We start from the raw sequence: 18511 nt of genomic DNA, 5'->3' as shown, positions 1-18511 counted from the left end.
CACTCTGGCACCTTATTTACATTCAGAGTACAAAAAAAACAAACCCAGCCTCGTGTCCCCGCAGACCCGGAGAGGTAACTGTCAGCTAGCTAACATTAGCGTAACAGCCGTCAACGACATGACAGCCACTGCACTGGGGTCTCAACATGCTAACGTTAAAGGTCAAATGAGCGGACGCCTCCTTAAAGTGTAACCCAGCACAAAAGCATCATGTGTAGGGATTCTTCTCATGCTGCTGCAGAGGTTTGCTGTTATTTTCAGCAGCATTAGTGGTTAAAAAAGACCTTTGAATGCCTTCAACGTACTGCCCGAGCTAACAACTGTTAGCCACGTCCGGCTGTTAGCGACTTTACCGGGATTTCTCCGTTAATAGTTGTTACACGATGGTTTATTTGATGTATGCAAGACCATGGGATGATTTTACGCCTGAATTACACTTTAAGCATAATGACTTCTTCCATTCGTCTGTTTTAAAGCTGCTCATTTAAATTTTAATGTTACTTACTGTTGTTCTTACGTTGTTTAACAGTTCTTTACGTGTTTTGGCGGCCCTGAACTAAACATGAAGGGGGGGGGGGGTGTCTGCAGGGACATGGATCTCCCAGCAGGATTAAATTTATTCTCATAATGAAGCGGTGAACGGTCCGACCCGAAGTCGAGCTTCAGAGCTTTATGCTTTAAAAAAGGGGATTTGTTTTTATTTCTGCAGCACAAAGAAAATGTGAATTTCTGAATTTTTACAGGTGAAACAAACATTTGGCAGATTACATGAACATTTTTATTTTTTACAGTGTGTAATACTCAAGTGCTGGGATGTAAAGTGTGTGTGTGTGTGTGTGTGTGTGTGTGTGTGTGTGTGTGTGTGTGTGTGTGTGTGTGTGTGTGTGTGTGTGTGTGTGTGTGTGTGTGTGTGTGTGTGTGTGTGTGTGTGTGTGTGTGTGTGTGTGTGTCTCTAACTGTTGAGCTTCTCAGTCTCTGCCGTCCTCACGGCGGTCAGCTGGTCCTCGTGACCCTCCTCGTCTCCAGGCACCTGCGACAGACACACAGACGGAGCGTGAGATAATTGAGTTTCAGACTTTTGTGACCTCCTCTGCTCTCAAACGTCTCTCTCCACTTTCTCAACTAAATAAACTCTAATTGTCACTTTTCAAGGTGCACGTTAGAAACCTCTTCCTGGTTTTTATGACATTAATTTTCCTCGCAGTGCAACTGTACGTCTAAATATTAACGTCCTCCAGGTCCCTGCACGCATGTTCACCAGTGTGCATTTGTCTTTTGTTCCTCTTTAAGATTTTTATTATGATAAAAAAAACGGTATTTTCAGATTAAGGACTTTGCCCGAAAGAGTTACCATCCTTTCCCTGAGCCTCCTCCAGAGACACACCTCGACACTCTTCTAACCCAGAAGACAAGGCTTAAGGGCACTTCAAGTATATAGGGCACACTTACTAAGGGCGCACTCCCACTGCGCCTCCGTACCGTGCCCCGTTTCACGGCTAAAGTCTGGTTCCTTTGACCAGTGTGAGTGCAACAGTACCACGTCTAGTTGCGGCACGCTTGCCGTCCACGGCCCGTTTGGGAGAGGTGGGCTTTAGTAAAGCACGTTTGCACATGTACGAGCACGAGCGTGCGCACGTGTACAAGCACGAGGCCTACGGCGGTTCTGAGGTCACATGGGGGTGGAGGGTGTTAATGTGTACATTTACTGAATCCAGCATTTGTGTGTGTTTAATTACAAATGCCAATAAACACATTTAACAAAAAAGATTTTTAAAAAAGCATAAACAGCATAAAAACAGCAGCTCTGATTTACTTATTTGATGTAATTTATGCACGCAGACGACAGAGAAACAGTGAAATATTAATATTTGAGCCGTTTCAAGGGGTTATGAAAGTATCTGCTCAGTGCATTTTATGTCTTTAATGCCTAAAATAATCTTCATTTATGTTTGAACAGCTGCAGAGTCATTTAAATAATGTTGAGCAACGTTTTTATTTCACATATTTGTATTAAAATGCATCTTTTTTTAATTAATACCAAATAAACCTGCAGGAAATCCTACATGAAAGAGCCGTGTGCACTTAAACACACACACACCTAAAGCATGGTGAAGTGGCCTGTTGCATTGTGGGAAAATCAGCCAATAAGTGCAAAGGTGTGACATCATCCAGCCGGTCGGTGACAGTGTGTGGCGGTGTGTTTGCTCCACCTGGTGCTCACACAGGAGACTCTCTGTTCACGACCAGTTATCTGAGCGGTGACGCGGCGGCGCCATCTTGTGGCCGTGACATTTAATGCTTCACTTTTCTGCAGCATCATGAACAATTAATAACTGAGAAAAGGATCTTTAGGGGGTTATTTCATCTTGAAAGTCTGAGCAAAGGCAACAAAATAACACGTAAACGGCAAAATGACTTTACGGGTTCATTACTCGACAGTTTCCAGAGAAGAACGACGTCATTTAATCATGAGAAAGACAGAAAAACTGAATCTCAACCTCTGATTTAAAGCCAAATAATAATTAATTACTCGTGCTCGTCTTAGTGGAAAGTTCATTCACGGATGTGACATCGTGCGACTGAGAGGGACGCCAGGAGGCTGGGTAAACTGACCCGGAGAGCAGGCTCAGTGCTGGATAGGTGCCTAGACTCACTGGGGGGCCGTGGTGGAGAGGAGGATGTGGACAAAGTTGTGTGACATCATGGACCACATGTAATTTCCCGGTTGTGGGACTAACTCTTATTACTAACTTCTTCTTATATCACAGTTTATTTAGTTGTACTGTAACTTAGTTCATTCAGAAACGCTGCTACACTTTAACTCTGTTATCACTTATCGCTCTTTATCACTTCTTTAGTTTGTACTTATTTTATTCAACATGCTGCTAAACTGCACGCTGCGTGTTGTTGTATATTGTATAAACATACGTTTAACCACAACGTCTGTTGAACTCTGTCAAATTTAGTTATTATTTGATTTATTTGATGTTAGCTTTACTTTGATTTATGTTTTTATGCTTATTGTCACTCTGATCCTTTCATCTTTGTGTTGAAACTGCTGCACAATAATAATAAATAAAGCTTCTTGAATCTTGAATCTTAAAACAAATATACATCTTCATTATTTCCCCTGTATTAACGACCAAATCACATTTTTTCCCCAGGGACAGGTTTTGAAAATGAGCAGGAAAGGATTCAGTGTTAGTGTTAAAGTGTCGGACTCACCTCCCAGTAGATGCTGTCCTCATAGCAGATGGTGTCCGGAGGAGCCCCGAACACGGGAAGCTTCAAAATGAACCCTGGCACAAGAAGAGACACCTCGTTATGTTATTTATATTCATTTATGTAGGACACGGTGGTATGGTGGTTAGCACTGTCGCCTCACAGCGAGAGGGTTCCTGGTTTGAATCCCGGCTGGGGCCCTTCTGTGTGGAGCATGTTGTCCCCGTGTGTGCGTGGGTTTTCTCCGGGTTCTCCGGTTTCCTCCCACAGTCCAAAGACGTGCAGGTGTTCGGTTCATTGATGACTCTAAATCACCCGTAGGTGTGAATGGTTGTCTGTCTCTGTCTCTATGTGTCCTGTGATAGACTGGCGTCCTGTCCAGGGTGGACCCCGCCTCACGCCCGATGTCAGCTGGGATCGGCTCCAGCCCCCCGCGTACTATTGTGATTTGTTTATGTAGTTTTTATTTTTTTTGTATGTTAATTGTGTGTTTCCTTGTAATAATGTGAAATTTTAACATTATTTTGGTGGAGCCCACTGGGTTTTCTGCCTCTTCCTGTTTCCTGTGTGTTTATTTGTATTCTTTAAATTTAAACTGTGCTAAATAAATAAATAAATAAATAAAATACGACAAACTGAGTTTATATCAGATTACTTAATTTAACCTAAATCTGGCGTATAAATGAAATGTCTTGGGCCCAGTAGGCCCGCTCTGTAATCTCTCTCCATGGTGCTAACTTGCTTTAACTCTGTTATTCAAATGTTGCTCTGACAGAATAAATGAGGAAGATGCGACACCTACCGACAATGAGCCCTCCCAACAGGGCGATGCCGAGGGTCACGGCGAGGGAGATGGCCTGACGGACGCCCTGGAAGGATGCTTCGACTTCTCCGCTCGCCACATCCGGGAACACGTCCTCCATTCTGAAACACACGACAAGTCAGCCGGGACTCAACACACTGACCGTTCATGAGAAACACTGTTTACAGTCAGGCATGAGTTTTGGTTTTAACTAATAACTCAGGGAAGAACTCAGACTTTACACATGACTGATGCCACAAATCTGAGGCCGTGGCTCTCAGCAGGAAACCGGTGGATTGTTACTCCAGGTAGGGAACGAGTCCTGACCCCAAGTGAAGGAGTTCAAGTACCTCGGGATCTTGTTCACGAGTGAAGGGACGATGGAGCCTGAGTTTGGCCGGAGAATCGGAGCAGCGGGGGCGGAGCTGCAGTCGCTCTACCGCACCGTTGTGACCAAAAGAGAGCTGAGGAAGACAAAGCTCTGGATCTACCCTCAGTCCTGGTTCCTACCCTCACCTGTGGTCATGAAAGCTGGGTCAGGACCCAAAGAACCAGGTCCAGGTCAGGACCCAAAGAACCAGGTCCAGGTCCAAGCGTCTGAAAGACGAGGGGGGTTGGAGTCTCCCTTAGAGAGAGGGGGAGAAGTTCAGCATCCGTGAGGAACTCGGAGTAGAGCCGCTGCTCCTTTGCGTTGAAAGGAGCCAGTTGAGGTGGTTCAGGATCATCTGGTAAGGATGAACCCTGGGCGTCTCCCTAGGGGGGTGTTCCAGGCACGTCCAGCTGGGAGGAGGCCTCGGGGAAGACCCAGGACCAGGTTGAGAGATTAGATCTCCACACTGGCCTGGGAACGCCTCAGGATCCCCCAGTTAGAGCTGGTTAATGTGGCCCGGGAAAGGGAAGTTTGGGGTCCCCTGCTAAAGCTGCTGCCCCTGAGACCCGACCCCGAATAAGAGGCTGAAGATGAGATGAGATGATGCCACAGATTTACTGTCTGCTCCGGGCGCTTGCGCGCTGCTCTGGCTCTAAATGAGGAATGTGAAGCCGCCTGAAGGAAGATCTGAGATCAGTCATCGTCGTCAGAGAAATGTTATCTTTAAGGAAACACACTCCTGCGCTCGAACCCTCAGACTTCAGCTCATTCACACTGAAACATGTGGAGATTCAGGACAGACCACTGCCGCTGCTGCTGCTGCTGCTGGTTTTGGTTCCTGGGCTGAAACGAGTCGAGTTAAGACGTGTTGGAGTCACTTTACTTTCTCACCGCACACGTATTAGGAAACCCACACAGCAGCAGCAGCAGCAGCAGCAGCAGCAGCAGCAGCAGCCTGGGGGTGTTCAGCTCGCGTTGACCAGGGGACACTTTGACAAAACCAGTAATCAAACAGAAATAAAAGGAAAGATTATTGGACCATTTTTCATTAAATTGTCTGTTTTCAACCTTTGGGTGTTTTACTGTCCTCACTCATCTCTGCCAGGAGGAAAGTCCAGCGGCAGCAGCTGCGTACAGGTCAAGTTCTAGTTCAACGTTTTGTTTAAAAGTGTCTTTGTCTGCACTTACTCATCAAATAATCCATCGAGACAGTTTTTTCTGTGTATGAACGATTAACGAGAACTCCGGGAGAGTCGCTAACAGCCGGAAGTCGCTAACACAGATTAGCTCGGGGCAGCACGGTGAAGGCATTCAAAGGTCTTTTTTAACCACTAATGCTGCTGAAAATAACAGCAAACCTCTGCAGCAGCATGAGAAGAGTCCCTACACACACAACAAAGCACCAACAGCATAGTTAGTGAAGTGAGTTTATTAAAAGAGTGTTTTAAAGACTTACCTACTGGCCCCTGTACCAGCTCCTCTCATAGTAAAGTCCATCACAGTGGAAGGAGCCCATTGGTGCTCTGTGTGTGTGTAGGGACTCTTCTCATGCTGCTGCAGAGGTTTGCTGTTATTTTCAGCAGCATTAGTGGTTAAAAAAGACCTTTGAATGCCTTCACCGTGCTGCCCTGAGCTAATCACTGTTAGCCACGCCCGGCTATTAGCGACTCTACCGGATTCCTCTGTTAATGTATGCAAGTGCACAAAGACCCTGGGATGATTTTGTGCTGGAGTTACACTTGAATGTGCTCGGGCTCTTTAATCAAGGTACAAAAAAAAATCCCAGTTTGCATTTTGAGTTAGAAAACTGTCAGTGGGCCGCCCGACGCCCTCCGGCCCCGCTCAGACGGAGCGCGTTTCAGCAGCCTGAGGCAGCTTTTCCTAATCTTTCTCATTGAGCGAGGCCTTTGCTCACTGTTGCTGAGCACCTCGTGTTTTTGCAGGGAAGCCACGTTTCTGCAAACCACAGAAATGTTGAATCTCAACACTTCTGAGCAGCTGCGACCGGTGTTCGATCCCTGCGGACACTTTTAACCATGTCCTGCTTTTGCATTCATATAAACACACACATTCACAGCTTGGTGTCCTAAACAGATGGTTCTTAGCGACTAAGACGTCCTGAGTCTTTGTTCACGGGCACTTGGACGAGTCTTTGTGAAAACGTTGTAGGCACAAAATATGTTTACCCTTTTCCATAAACGTCTGTGGTTGCCACGGCAGCGGTCACCGCTCCCACAATAGCGCCCAGGATGCCAGGCATGCCGTGCAGGTTGTGAACCCCGCAGGTGTCTTGGATCTTCAGTTTTTCCTCCAGGATGGGCTGAAGAAGAAGTAGAAGAAGAAGAAGAAGAAGAAGAAGAGTTAGATGAACATGTACAGTTCACAGCTCTGCCTCTGACTCATCACTATCTTCACTGATGTGGTGCTAAAACGCTGAGTCATCCTTACTGAAAGGTACTTGAAGCCCAGAACGGAGATGATGCCGGCGAGGAAACCAACGATCATGGAGCCGTAGGGCGTCAGCATCATCTCCCCAGCTGTTCCTGCTGCGACTCCACCGGCCAGGGCCGCATTTTGGATGTGGACCTAAAGAGGAGACACAGGGTGAGACTTCATTTAAGCTCGCTGTAGATGCAAATACGTTTGAATCCTGAAATGCATTGCTACTATAGCTACCATTACATCATTGAGGTCCTATTTGTCTTAACGTAAATCAGCCCCCGACTGTGAGCACTTTTAAATCCAGGTTAACAACATTTCTCTGGGGGATTAACTGGGGGCTCCTGAGGCGTTCCCAGGCCAGTGTGGAGATCTAATCTCTCCACCTGGTCCTGGGTCTTCCCCGAGGCCTCCTCCCAGCTGGACGTGCCTGGAACACCTCCCTAGGGAGGCGCCCAGGGTTCATCCTTACCAGATGATCCTGAACCACCTCAACTGGCTCCTTTCAACACAAAGGAGCAGCGGCTCTACTCCGAGTTCCTCACGGATGCTGAACTTCTCCCCCTCTCTCTAAGGGAGACTCCAGACCCCCTCCTGAGGAAACACACTTCACACGCTTGGACCTGGACCTGGTTCTTTGGGTCCTGACCCAGCTTTCATGACCACAGGTGAGGGTAGGAACCAAGATTGAGCGGTAGATCCAGAGCTTTGCCTTCATGTTGAGAAATAAATAGTCGATTTTTCGGTGCTGCGGCGACAGAACTGGTTGAAAATTACCCGTTTCCTGTAAGTTACTGTCTAACACTAGTGCTACCCGGAGTCTGAGCAAGACATTTACGGGCGACTGAAGTGAAAACGCACTTCACCGTTGGCTTCAATCTTCAAAACCAGACGCCATGTCCGTCTTAATGAAACAGTCCATGGCCCCGACCCTGGCTCTGATATCTCAGCAGCCTAACGTTGTGATGATAAATGCACGGTGCTGTCCGAGGTTCTGGAGTAGCAGTGTGAAAGTCATCTTGCGTAAAACGTTGCTCTACCATTGATTGAAGTCTTCCTTGCTGTGACTTGACCGGTTCTCCTGGAGACAGAACACTATTGTTTGCAATGACATGGTGTAAAGACTGGAAACGATGGTCAGACGGAGGTCATGTGCTGCATGTATCTAAGAGTATATTCTATATGGAGACGTTAGGAGAGGCTCGTGACTCCCAGCCTATGCTTTCTCTGGACAATGCAGGTCTTGTTTTGTCTTTTTTTACGTGCATTTCAGTGCTTACAGACAATTTCATGACATTTTACAGATATTCTTTTGGATCTATAATATTCTTTAACATGTACGATTGAGACTGGGGAAATATTTTTGCATAAATTTCATTAGAAATGTAAATTATTGACACAAAGAATAATATTTTAAAATGTAAAAAATCCACACCTGCGCTCAATACAGGGATGTTTTTGCTATCCTGCACAAAAGCGAACAATAGTCTCTGACATTCAGTGTTAAAGTGTAATTCCAGTACGGTGAAGTCATTCAAAGGTCTTTTTTAACCACTAATGCTGCTGAAAATAACAGCAAACCTCTGCAGCAGCATGAGAAGAGTCCCTACACACACAACAAAGCACCAATGGGCTCCTTCCTTTGAGTGATTGCAAAGGACTTTTTTCTGCACTCACGACGTCCCGTCATGCCAAGTTAACTGTAAAAGGAGCAACGTAAAGAAACGTGTGTCAAGACCTGGTTCTGTCAGTACCCTCCTCTCTTCCTTTTTGTTTGAGTTTGTCTCCCTCTGTCCGTCTATCCCTGCTTGTGCATGTGTGTTCATGTTTGTCTAGGTCCGGTAGGTGTCCCCCCCCCCCCCCCCCCCAAGCTGCAGCCTGTGCCACTACAAATACCTTGAGCTGACAGGCATGCAGCGCCGGACCGTTGTAGACCCTTAACTGGTAAAGCTATTCCCCCCGGATTGGCATTCCTTTCTCGTCGTGGTTATCACGCTCCCCGTCGTTAAGTTGACTAATCGTGTTTGTGTCTGTTTCTCCGTAGTTTCCCGTCCGTCTCCCTGATCTTCCGTCGTCTCCTGGTTCCTGTTTTTCCCGTGATCGTCTTGTCAGTTATATTACCTGTTTTCTCTGTAGTGTTTTTGCGTTTGTCTGTTTAGTATTATTAAACGTTTTGTTTGTACTTTTACTTCGTGTCCGTGTCTGCCATGGGTCCACCATTTTTGTGTGTTATCTCTGAACCGTTCATGACAATGTGTGTCATAACTGAGGAGACTTTCTGATGTGAGCAGCAGCAAACAGGTGGAATGCATCAGAGAGTGGTTATCTTTACCATCAGCAGGTCATACGCTGTGGTATGTCCACTCCTTTGTCACGTGACTCTCTCTCAGGTTTGATCCCTATCAGCACAGGAATGTCCCGTCTTGATGTCAGGAGGATTTGTGGTTGACAGCCGAGTACAACAGCGATGATACACTGTTTGTTTTTGAGGGGGTGGGTCTTCAGGTGACACATTCATCAGCCGTTATCTTTGGAGTCACTCTGTCATGAGTCTTCAGCTCTGATAAGCTCCACCCTGCCGACAGGAATTTAAGATCTTTCTAGTTCTTTCTCTCTGATTCTTGTCTTCGCTTGAGCACTTTGGTGTCAGAAAGCGTTGTTGCACCTGCTGTGGGGCGGTTTCTATCTGAACCTCATTGATTGTAAACTAGAATCCTTCTACTTCAGCTGTGAATCACTTTCTGAAAAATTTACTGTAGAGCTAAATTTCACACACGCACTGCAACCCTGAACGTCTCTAGACGATACCCGCCAGAGGACGCTAGGACACGAATGTCCGAAACAGTTGGACTGGATATTAAACTTTACACTGCTGAAATTCTGTGTAATGTCTGAGTGAGTCCATGTTTGTAAAGAGCAGCTCACTGTGCAGAGAATTCACAGCAGGTGGGCGTGTTGGTGATGTTTCTATCATGCGGCTCAAGAAGCGTGATTTATATGAAGATGCAAATGAAAACGTCTGACTGGAAACCGTCAAAATTGTGGAAATTCAGTCACGAAGGACTGCGGCAGAATCATCCTACAAAGCACCGACAACATGGCCGCGGTGTGATCCACGCCGTGTCCTCTCTTCTACCCTGGTACCCTTAACCTAAGGTCCTGTTTACACGACAATGCTCCAGATATTTGATCAGATGTGCCTTTCCTTTAGACGGCGACAGCATTTTTGGGGCTTAAAACACAAAAAAAGTGAAACCCCCCCCCCAGAGTGGAAATCTTAAAAAGGCTCCAGCGTTGTGTTTCTGTGTAAAGGGGTAAAAACACTAAAGTGAGCTCTGATCTGCTCCAGCGTTGTGTTTGCGTGTAAAGGGGTAAAAACACTAAAGTGAGCTCTGATCTGCTCCAGCGTTGTGTTTGCGTGTAAAGGTAAAAACACTAAAGTGAGCTCTGATCTGCTCAAGCTGGCTCACGTGGCGTACGTATTTCGTACGTATGTGGGACTGTTTCCATCAGTGGGACGTTCAAGTGTCCTGGGTGGAGCCGAGGCAGTGGGAGGCTGCAGACCGTGCTGCAGATCCCCGTCACACTGTACGGCGTCCTGCTTCTCCGCTGTTAGGGGGAGAAGGAGAAGGACGTTTCCCAGCATGCACCAGCTCTGGGTGCTGTTGTGTGGCAGTGCTTCACAGCTCCACCTACACACCTGACGTGCACACTACATCCAATATCACACACTTTTGCGTCACCGTGTGCACGCAGATTTCCCTCAAAGACACTCGTCTGAACGCGGAATAAAACGTGAGAACGCAACACCACTTTGGTCTTTCCTTCCTAGATGGTCTTCGTCTAAACGGGGCCTAACCAACCGTAGTATTTCCAGGAAGGGAGAACGTGTCACGACACAGAAAACCTCATGTTCTGCTTGTGTAAAAGTGCAACAACGATTATTGCTTTTAACTCAACCCAGAGGTGATAGTCTCTCGTGTCCTCACCATGTCCAGTTTGCCGTCGTGTGCCGTGAGGGCGGACATGCCGTACGTGGACAGAGTGCAGGCTGCCAGGGAGTAGTAGGTGTTCATGGCCGTGCGGTGCTGGTCGTCTCCGTGAGCTGTGATGGCAGAGTTGAAGCTGGGCCAGAACATCCACAGGTAGATGGTACCTGAGCAGAAGCACAGCAGTGAGACGAGCGTTCGGTCAGTTTATTTACCACAGATGAATGAAGCCTGGGAGAAAAGCAAAAGGATGAGAACATCTCTAGTAATGGGAAGTCCAGCTGTCTCTGAAATATGTGCTGCTGTTCAATAAGTAAACTTGTTTCACATGTAAAACTAAACCACTTTTTATATTGCTACTTTTTGTATTTGTGTTATTAGTACAAAGTGATTGTTTGGCACATCGAAAACATCAAGTCCGAGCGCTCGATGTTGTGTTTCCGGTCCTGAACAAGTCGCCAAATGTAACGACATCTGAAAAGGAAACTGGGAACAGAAATAATGAAAGCTTTTTACTGATTAACACGTTTCCCTCCAGCTCACAAGTGGTTGGCTGCTGATGGGTTGATCAAAGTACATCTGTAGCTGCTAATTAGCGGCACGCTGGCATAAAATCCCAAATCAAAAGGCTAAAGTGGTGTTTAAAGTGTTTAAAAGACAAAGTCTTTTCTTGATTTGTGTCTAGTTGAGTCCACAGATTCATGAAACACGTGTGACTCCACTCCACATATCTGTTAAAGGTTATCAATACGAAACAATAAAAAGCATTACTGCACTAATCATGTGCAGTTGTACGTTGTGCAGCGCATGTAGCAACCACTAGAGGGCAGCACAAACTGTTCATCTGGGTGTAGTTGCTTAAAAACAATGTACTCTTCCGGTCAGTCAGCACGAAAGCTCCGGCGCTGTTTACCGATCATAGCGAACAGGTCCGAGTGGTAGACTGAGCTGTTCCTGTGTTTGCTCTTATCCAGGTTTGGCCGGTACAGGACGCGGGTCACCATGAGGCCGAAGTAGGCTCCGAACGTGTGGATGGTCATGGAGCCTCCGGCATCCTTGGCCTGAAACAGAGTTAGCCACAACATCATATTTGATATACTTGATGTTTTCTGTTATTCCTGTGCTCTTTTGAACTGCAGATCACACGACAAATGTTGTCACTCACCCCGAGGGCGGTCAGCAGGATGAACTCATTCACAGCAAATAATGTGACTTCAAACATGGCCATGACCAGCAGCTGGACGGGGCTGGTTTTACCCAAAACCGCTCCGAAGGAGATGAGCACGGAGCCGGTGCAGAAATCAGCATTGATCATACTGAAAGAAACAGTTTGATAAAAGACGTTACACGGTACGTTCTGCAGGAGATGGACACTTTAAAACTGTAAAACACCTATTCCTGTGTATCTTGTAAGATCTTTTTGATATTAAGCAAAGATAATGTCAGAATGTGATGTGTGTATGTGTGTGTGAGGACTTTCCAAGATGCCTCAGGATGTGTGCACACCTGCTTTGAAGCGTAACAGACAGCTAAAACAAACAGTTTGTATTTGTTGTTTGTGTGTCTGTGGAGAGCATCCACAGTCTGTTCCCCACGTACCTCTCCACCCCGATGTGAATCTTGCCTCCGTGCATGCCGTGGAAGAAGCCCTGCATGAGCGTGGCCCACTGCAGGGCGAAGGCCGCGATCAGGAAGTTGAAGCCCACGCTGCTGAAGCCGTAACGCTGCAGGAAGGTCATGAGGAAGCCGAAACCGATGAAGATCATCACATGCACATCCTGGAAACCTGTACAACATAGAAACAACACCAGCTAAGAGTATGGAGATCAGGAGCCTGCGGGACTACGGCTTTGTGTACGTTTGTAGTTTGTTTTGGAGCGGCACGGCTGGAGGGTTCGCAGAATATGGACCAAAACGTGAAAGAACTGACAGACTAATTAGACAACTGGAGTTCCACAAGGCTCAGTTCTTGGCCCACTACTTTAAACTACTACTTTCGCTACTTTTCCTCTTGCTTTCCCACTAAGAAACATCTTTAAGCATGGTCTTTTCTTTGTATACGACACACAGCTTTCTATAGGTGACAGGTGAACTTGAGTCAATCTGTTGCCTTGAAAAATGCGTCTCCGACATCAATTCAAGGACACACAAAGCTCGGAGCTTGAGTACGAACTGCCAACTTTATACAGTACACCTGTAAGTAGGGACGGATAGATGGTCTGTGTGTTTGAAAGAGAGAAAAGAGAGACAGTAGACACGCAATGTTCCTGTAAGTTGTTAAAAGCTGAGGCTACTCTGAAGGCTGCTTTGTCACCTTTTGAGCTGCCTGGGAGTTGACTCGCACATCACTACTGTGTCTCGTTTCGTTTCGCTCCGTTCATTCGCACATTCAACGTTGGCTGGGTGCTGTTGCAGCTCTGTGGCATCCGTCGCCAGCTCAGAGGCGTAACAGATCTGTCCCCACATGTCATCTCTGTGCCTTTCACACAGACGATGAGACGTAACAAAGGCTCAACAGCTCCGCAACGAACAGGCAGTGTGAAAGGGGGCTGATCGAAAGCCTTGTAATAGCAAAGAGCACGTCAACCTCAAATGAAGAGCACGTCAACCTCATATGTGCTCCTCAAAAGCCTCTGTCAACAAAAACACCAGATTTCTGCCAACAGCTGAGTCCCCTGAGTGCTTTGTCATTAAAAAGAGCCTCTGTGTGAATGAGCACGGTTACATAAGCTTTGGGTCAACGGGGACTTCAGGTTCAGCTGTGACTCTGCACAGTGGGGTCTTCTTCGTTTGGAAACGTGTTACTTTAGGAAACCTGACGTCCCCTTCCATCCTCATCGTCTTTGTTTCACACAGTTTCGGAAACAATGCTTTCTAACCACACACAATATTGCACTGTGCTGTCGCCATGGTGACCGTTCGTTGGCATGGCCGGGCGGGGGTGTTGCCAGTGTCCTCGATGACATTTTGGCCCAGATACAGGCGCTGATGTCCAGGAGAAGCCCGTACAATTAAAGGCAACGACGGGCTCCGCTGGGCAGTCAGTGTCTCCCTGTCATCTGAGTTCTGTTGAAGCTAAACTAATATTTTTCTGCTGGTTAAATTTGACAATTTCAAAGACCTGGAAATCCTGCAAACTAACAAAGATTGATGTTTTACCTCATACTTACATCGTGCTTAAAACAGTTTAAGTCTGTAAAGCACATTTTCACCCAAACCCTTCCATCCCAACTCGTCACATAATGGCGTTTTGTCAGGAACGTCTAGCGTCACCATTTAACCCCCGAGCATCAAACACATGATGCTCCGCCACACAGGGAACACATGATTAATGCTGTGGATACACACAGAACTATGTGGTTAGGTTTCAACAACAAAACCACTTAGTTAGGGTCAGGAAAGGGTCATAGAAGTGGCTATATACCACTCCACTTGGAAAAAGAATATGGGTTTTATGGACAGTAGACCTTTCCACTAATTAATCCTTTTTAACGTCACTAAGGGGCATCTTAACCCAATGTGTATTTTTTAATTATTATATATGCGACTTTGTTTAATATGACCTTTATTAAAATAGTAAATTTGTCATATGCTCTCAGGTTCGTAAGATACCGTACGAAAAAGTCCCGCACTAAAATTCACATTGAAAAGGAAGTCGACTGCAAGACAGTGACGGTTGTGTTTACTGTCGGTTACTGGGGGCGGCAGTAGCTCAGTCCATAGGTGACTTGGCTGGGAACCGTAGGGTCGCTGGTTAGAGTCCCTGTGTGGACCATGTATGGAGCGTGGACTGGTGGCTGGAGAGGTGCCAGTTCATCTCCTGGGCACTGCCGAGGTGCTGTTGAGCAAGGCACCGAACCCCCAACTGCTCGGGGCGCCGGTCACTGGCAGCCCCCTCGCTCGGACATCTCTCCATTAGTTGCATGTATATAGGTCCTATTTGTGCATGTGTGTGTATTCCGGGCCTATGTGTGTAACATGAAAAAATAATAATAGAGTGAAAATTGAATTTCCCCATTGCAGGACAAATAAAGGGATTCTTCTTCTTCTTCTTCTTCTTATGTTTAGGCACCAAATCTACCGTTACATGAGCTGTTTCAGGGTTGGGCATGACTGTAGGGACCCATCCACCACCCCAACCTGTCTCCTTAAGTAGAGATTCGCTGTCTTAGTCTACGTCTCCTGCTTTCAACACGTGGAATAAACACAAAATAGATACGTGGAAAATGCACAAATTACTGTGCATTACTTTCCCTGGTTATATGTACATAAACTGCATTAGACAGCCTACGTGTTCTGCTTATGATTCCTGTTATATTATGAGTCTTAAACACTTTAACAGTAGAGTTTTTCTGCTGTAGGGATCAACCCTTGTAAAGCCTGTATTCACATGACATACCATCCTTATCTGGCAGGAGCGTCTACTGTAGGACAGACTCTACGTTCACTATAAGACCCCCAACACACGGTGGATTTACGAGCCGCCCCTATAGAAGACCTGTGGAGTGTGAACTCCAGGCGCGCAGTAAGGAGGGAGGATGCGGGTTGTGTGTACACAGCACTGAGACATGAAGGTGAACTTGTGTTTCAGCTCCCGTGACGGAGAAGGTGTCGGGTTAAAGATTGTGTGAAGCCGTTAAATCTAATGGACCTTTACTCTCTGCTCTTGTTTTTCTAACCTCGGACAGGATGGATTGAGACAATTGATGGTTTGTTTTTCCATCTTTTGGCCGAGCAAATAACGACTCCATAAGTCAAATGTTGGACTTTGAAACAAGGGACTGCAGGTCTCGTCCTGTCTCCTACAGTTCGAACTCACCGTGTTTCCATTCAACTGTCTTTTTTTTAAATGACGCAAAAAGGAGATTTGAATAAGCTGCGTTTGCATCAACTGCTTTGGAGTGGGTCAACTCGGCTGCGTACAGTAGTTTCATCAGAAGTTGGCGTTCTGGGCTCAGCGCGGCTGTAATACACCAGTAAAACAGAGCAGAAGAAGTAAAGGTTAAAGGTCGCCTCTGTCATCTAATCATGAGAGAAGAACGCAGAGAGGTCTTCAGGAATTAGCCTTAGTTGTTCTTTCGTCTCAGCCACGTTTAAGGTCGCACAGAGACACGTGGAAATGTTCGAGAAGAAGCTGGATAGATGAAGATGGATGGACAGGGAAAGACATTGCTTGACACACCTTTCGCTTTCCTACAAAAACAGAATGATTGGAATTACTTTGTGCATCTTTTATTTATATGTGCCCTTAATAGACTGGCGTCCTGTCCAGGGTGGACCCCGCCTCACGCCCGATGTCAGCTGGGATCGGCTCCACCCTCCACCCCCCCACCCCCGCGACCCTGACAGGGACAAGAGGTTGAAGATGAGTGAATGAATAAATGATCTTTTATGTATCCCCTTATTTTTCCCAGTAATGCATTTCTAATGAATCCCTCATTTGAATGTGTTTGAATCATTTCGAAGCCACTGACTGAAACAGTTCATCTTAAACGGATCAAATTAGCTTCAAGTGTCGCTGGTGTGTTTGATGTCAGCCTGCGGAGCGCTGCGGGTTCGTTCAGCCTCAGGACAGGTGCTTAACGTCCAGGTGAGTGACAGGGAGACTACATCAGAGCGGGCTGCCTGCAGGAGGGAGGTTGCACGCTGGAGATTAAAACAGTGTTAAGGAGGAAGAAAGCCTTCGTCTCTCTACATTCTCCTCTTTGTCTGCTCTGCCCCCGGGGACACCACACACACACGCGCGCGCGCACGCACACGCACACACACACACACACACACACACACACACACACACACACACACATACACATACACATACACATACACATACACATACACATACACACACACATACACACACACACACACACATACACACACATACACACACACACACACACACACACACACACACACACACACACACACACACACACACCTGAGAGAGAGAGAGAGAGAGAGAGAGAGAGAGAGAGAGAGAGAGAGAGAGAGAGAGAGAGAGAGAGAGAGAGAGGGGGGGAGGAGAGACGTCCAGGTAAACGTCTGGCTGTGTCTGACTTGTTAAGACGCGCCCACCGACCCTCATTATGCTACTTAAGGTGGATTTGTTAAGATGGAACAAAATTTCCGTTGCAACAACAGACACATGTAAAATGTGGCTGTTCTTGCTGTTGTATCATTTGCAGGGTTCCATGATGTCCAATAAACATTTAACACATTTAAAAAAAATTTCATTACACTAGAAAGTATTAATTTTCATCGTAACACGCCACCTTGTATTGATTAAGCTCTGTGCTGCAGAACAGTGTAAGTTTTGTGTGCAGTGAGCGCAGAAACGTGTCCTGAAAGCAGTAATGAGCCTTTTACAGTCTGTAACCAGCGCCCTGTGTTCCCCTCCAGCCTGTGAGGGAATAAAGCTTTTATTCTACACCATCAATCCAAATCAATCAGGAAATTAACGATCAATGGATCTGCCTCCGTGGGACGGCGGCGGACTGGAAGGCATCCCTCTCAAATGTTCACTCGGGAAGAATGGGACTCGTCCAATTAGGGAAAACGAAGCGCTCAGCAGCTTCTCATCACGTCACGCACAACGAAACCCCCCCGACGAGTATATTAAATATGTAGCATGCAAGAACGGCATACTTACAGAGGAAGTCCCAGAGGGAGCATGGAAGAGAGAAGAAGCATCATTTGGAGGGTGGAGAGGGATGTTAAGCATCATTACAGAGTCACAAAAGGGTGTGATAAAGAAAGAAACATAAAGATACACAGGGAAGAGTTTGTTCATGGTTGGTAAAACGGTTTTATGTTGTGGAAGATTTTTACAGAATTCAAGCTGCAAGTGTTTTTTTTGTTTGCTCACACACACACACATGCACGCACACACACACGGACACGCACACACACACACCCACACACACACACGATTGGGTTGTATTTAAAGATTTATAACGTTATTTTTTAAATCCTGGCTTTTGCACGAAAGCCTGAAAGCAGTGTGCAGAATAAGGTGTAAATACTGACAAACTCAGAGTCTTTATGAGTCTTTAAAGACTCTTAATTAAAGTTAATTGTAGCTGCAGTTGTTGCATGGTTATGATGTATATGTTCCTGTCCTATAGTGGAAGATAGAACGGCATTATGGGGTTTGTAGTACGTAAAGATCAGTCGTATTGTGAGTAATTAAACGCAACACTGATCTGTCTACTGTTATAAACGACACATGCAACACTTTTGTTCTATTAAAGCAACAAATCCCATCAACAACGTTACTGCAGGTGTGAGCACCACTGCTTCTTTCATCCAAAGGCTGTCGCTGCCGCTGTGACCTCTGCCCCTGAACCCCCCCCCCCACACACACACACACACACACACACACACACACACACACGCCTCCACGCTTCACTCACTTGGGTAGCGGTAGTAGAAGTCGTTGTCATATTCAGAGTGGTTCCCTTTGTGCCATTCCTTGGCGTCCGTCTCGTGGTCGTACTGCACCAGAACGCCGAAGAGGATGATGAGGATGATCTGCAGGATGAAGCAGATGATCGGCAGCTTCACCCGCATGTTGGTCGCTGCGTCTGTCATGTTTTCTTCCTGCCGGGACGAGGAGCAGAGGCACACTGAGGCTCAGCTCTTGGGGATGAAACGGGGGGATTAAAGATCCAGCAGAACAAGAGTGTG

General features: G+C 46.5%; 1 protein-coding gene across 1 annotated transcript; it reads right to left on the bottom strand.

Annotated features, from left to right (window-relative positions):
• Positions 1-952: 952 nt before the first annotated feature.
• On the bottom strand, positions 953-18415 carry rhbg (Rh family B glycoprotein; the record flags this gene model as incomplete). The annotated part of the gene is made up of 10 exons (XM_083917548.1): positions 953-1030; positions 3226-3299; positions 4025-4146; positions 6581-6714; positions 6843-6980; positions 10823-10989; positions 11736-11883; positions 11988-12138; positions 12422-12608; positions 18238-18415. 10 exons carry the CDS (start codon positions 18413-18415, stop codon positions 953-955), a joined length of 1377 nt encoding a protein of 458 aa, XP_083773674.1.
• Positions 18416-18511: the final 96 nt, after the last annotated feature.

Source organism: Echiichthys vipera (genome assembly GCF_963691815.1).
Source record: "Echiichthys vipera genome assembly, chromosome: 8".
NCBI lineage: Eukaryota > Metazoa > Chordata > Actinopteri > Perciformes > Trachinidae > Echiichthys > Echiichthys vipera.
The sequence above is the reverse complement of the archived record's forward strand: the minus strand, read 5'-3'. Positions and strand labels throughout refer to the sequence as shown.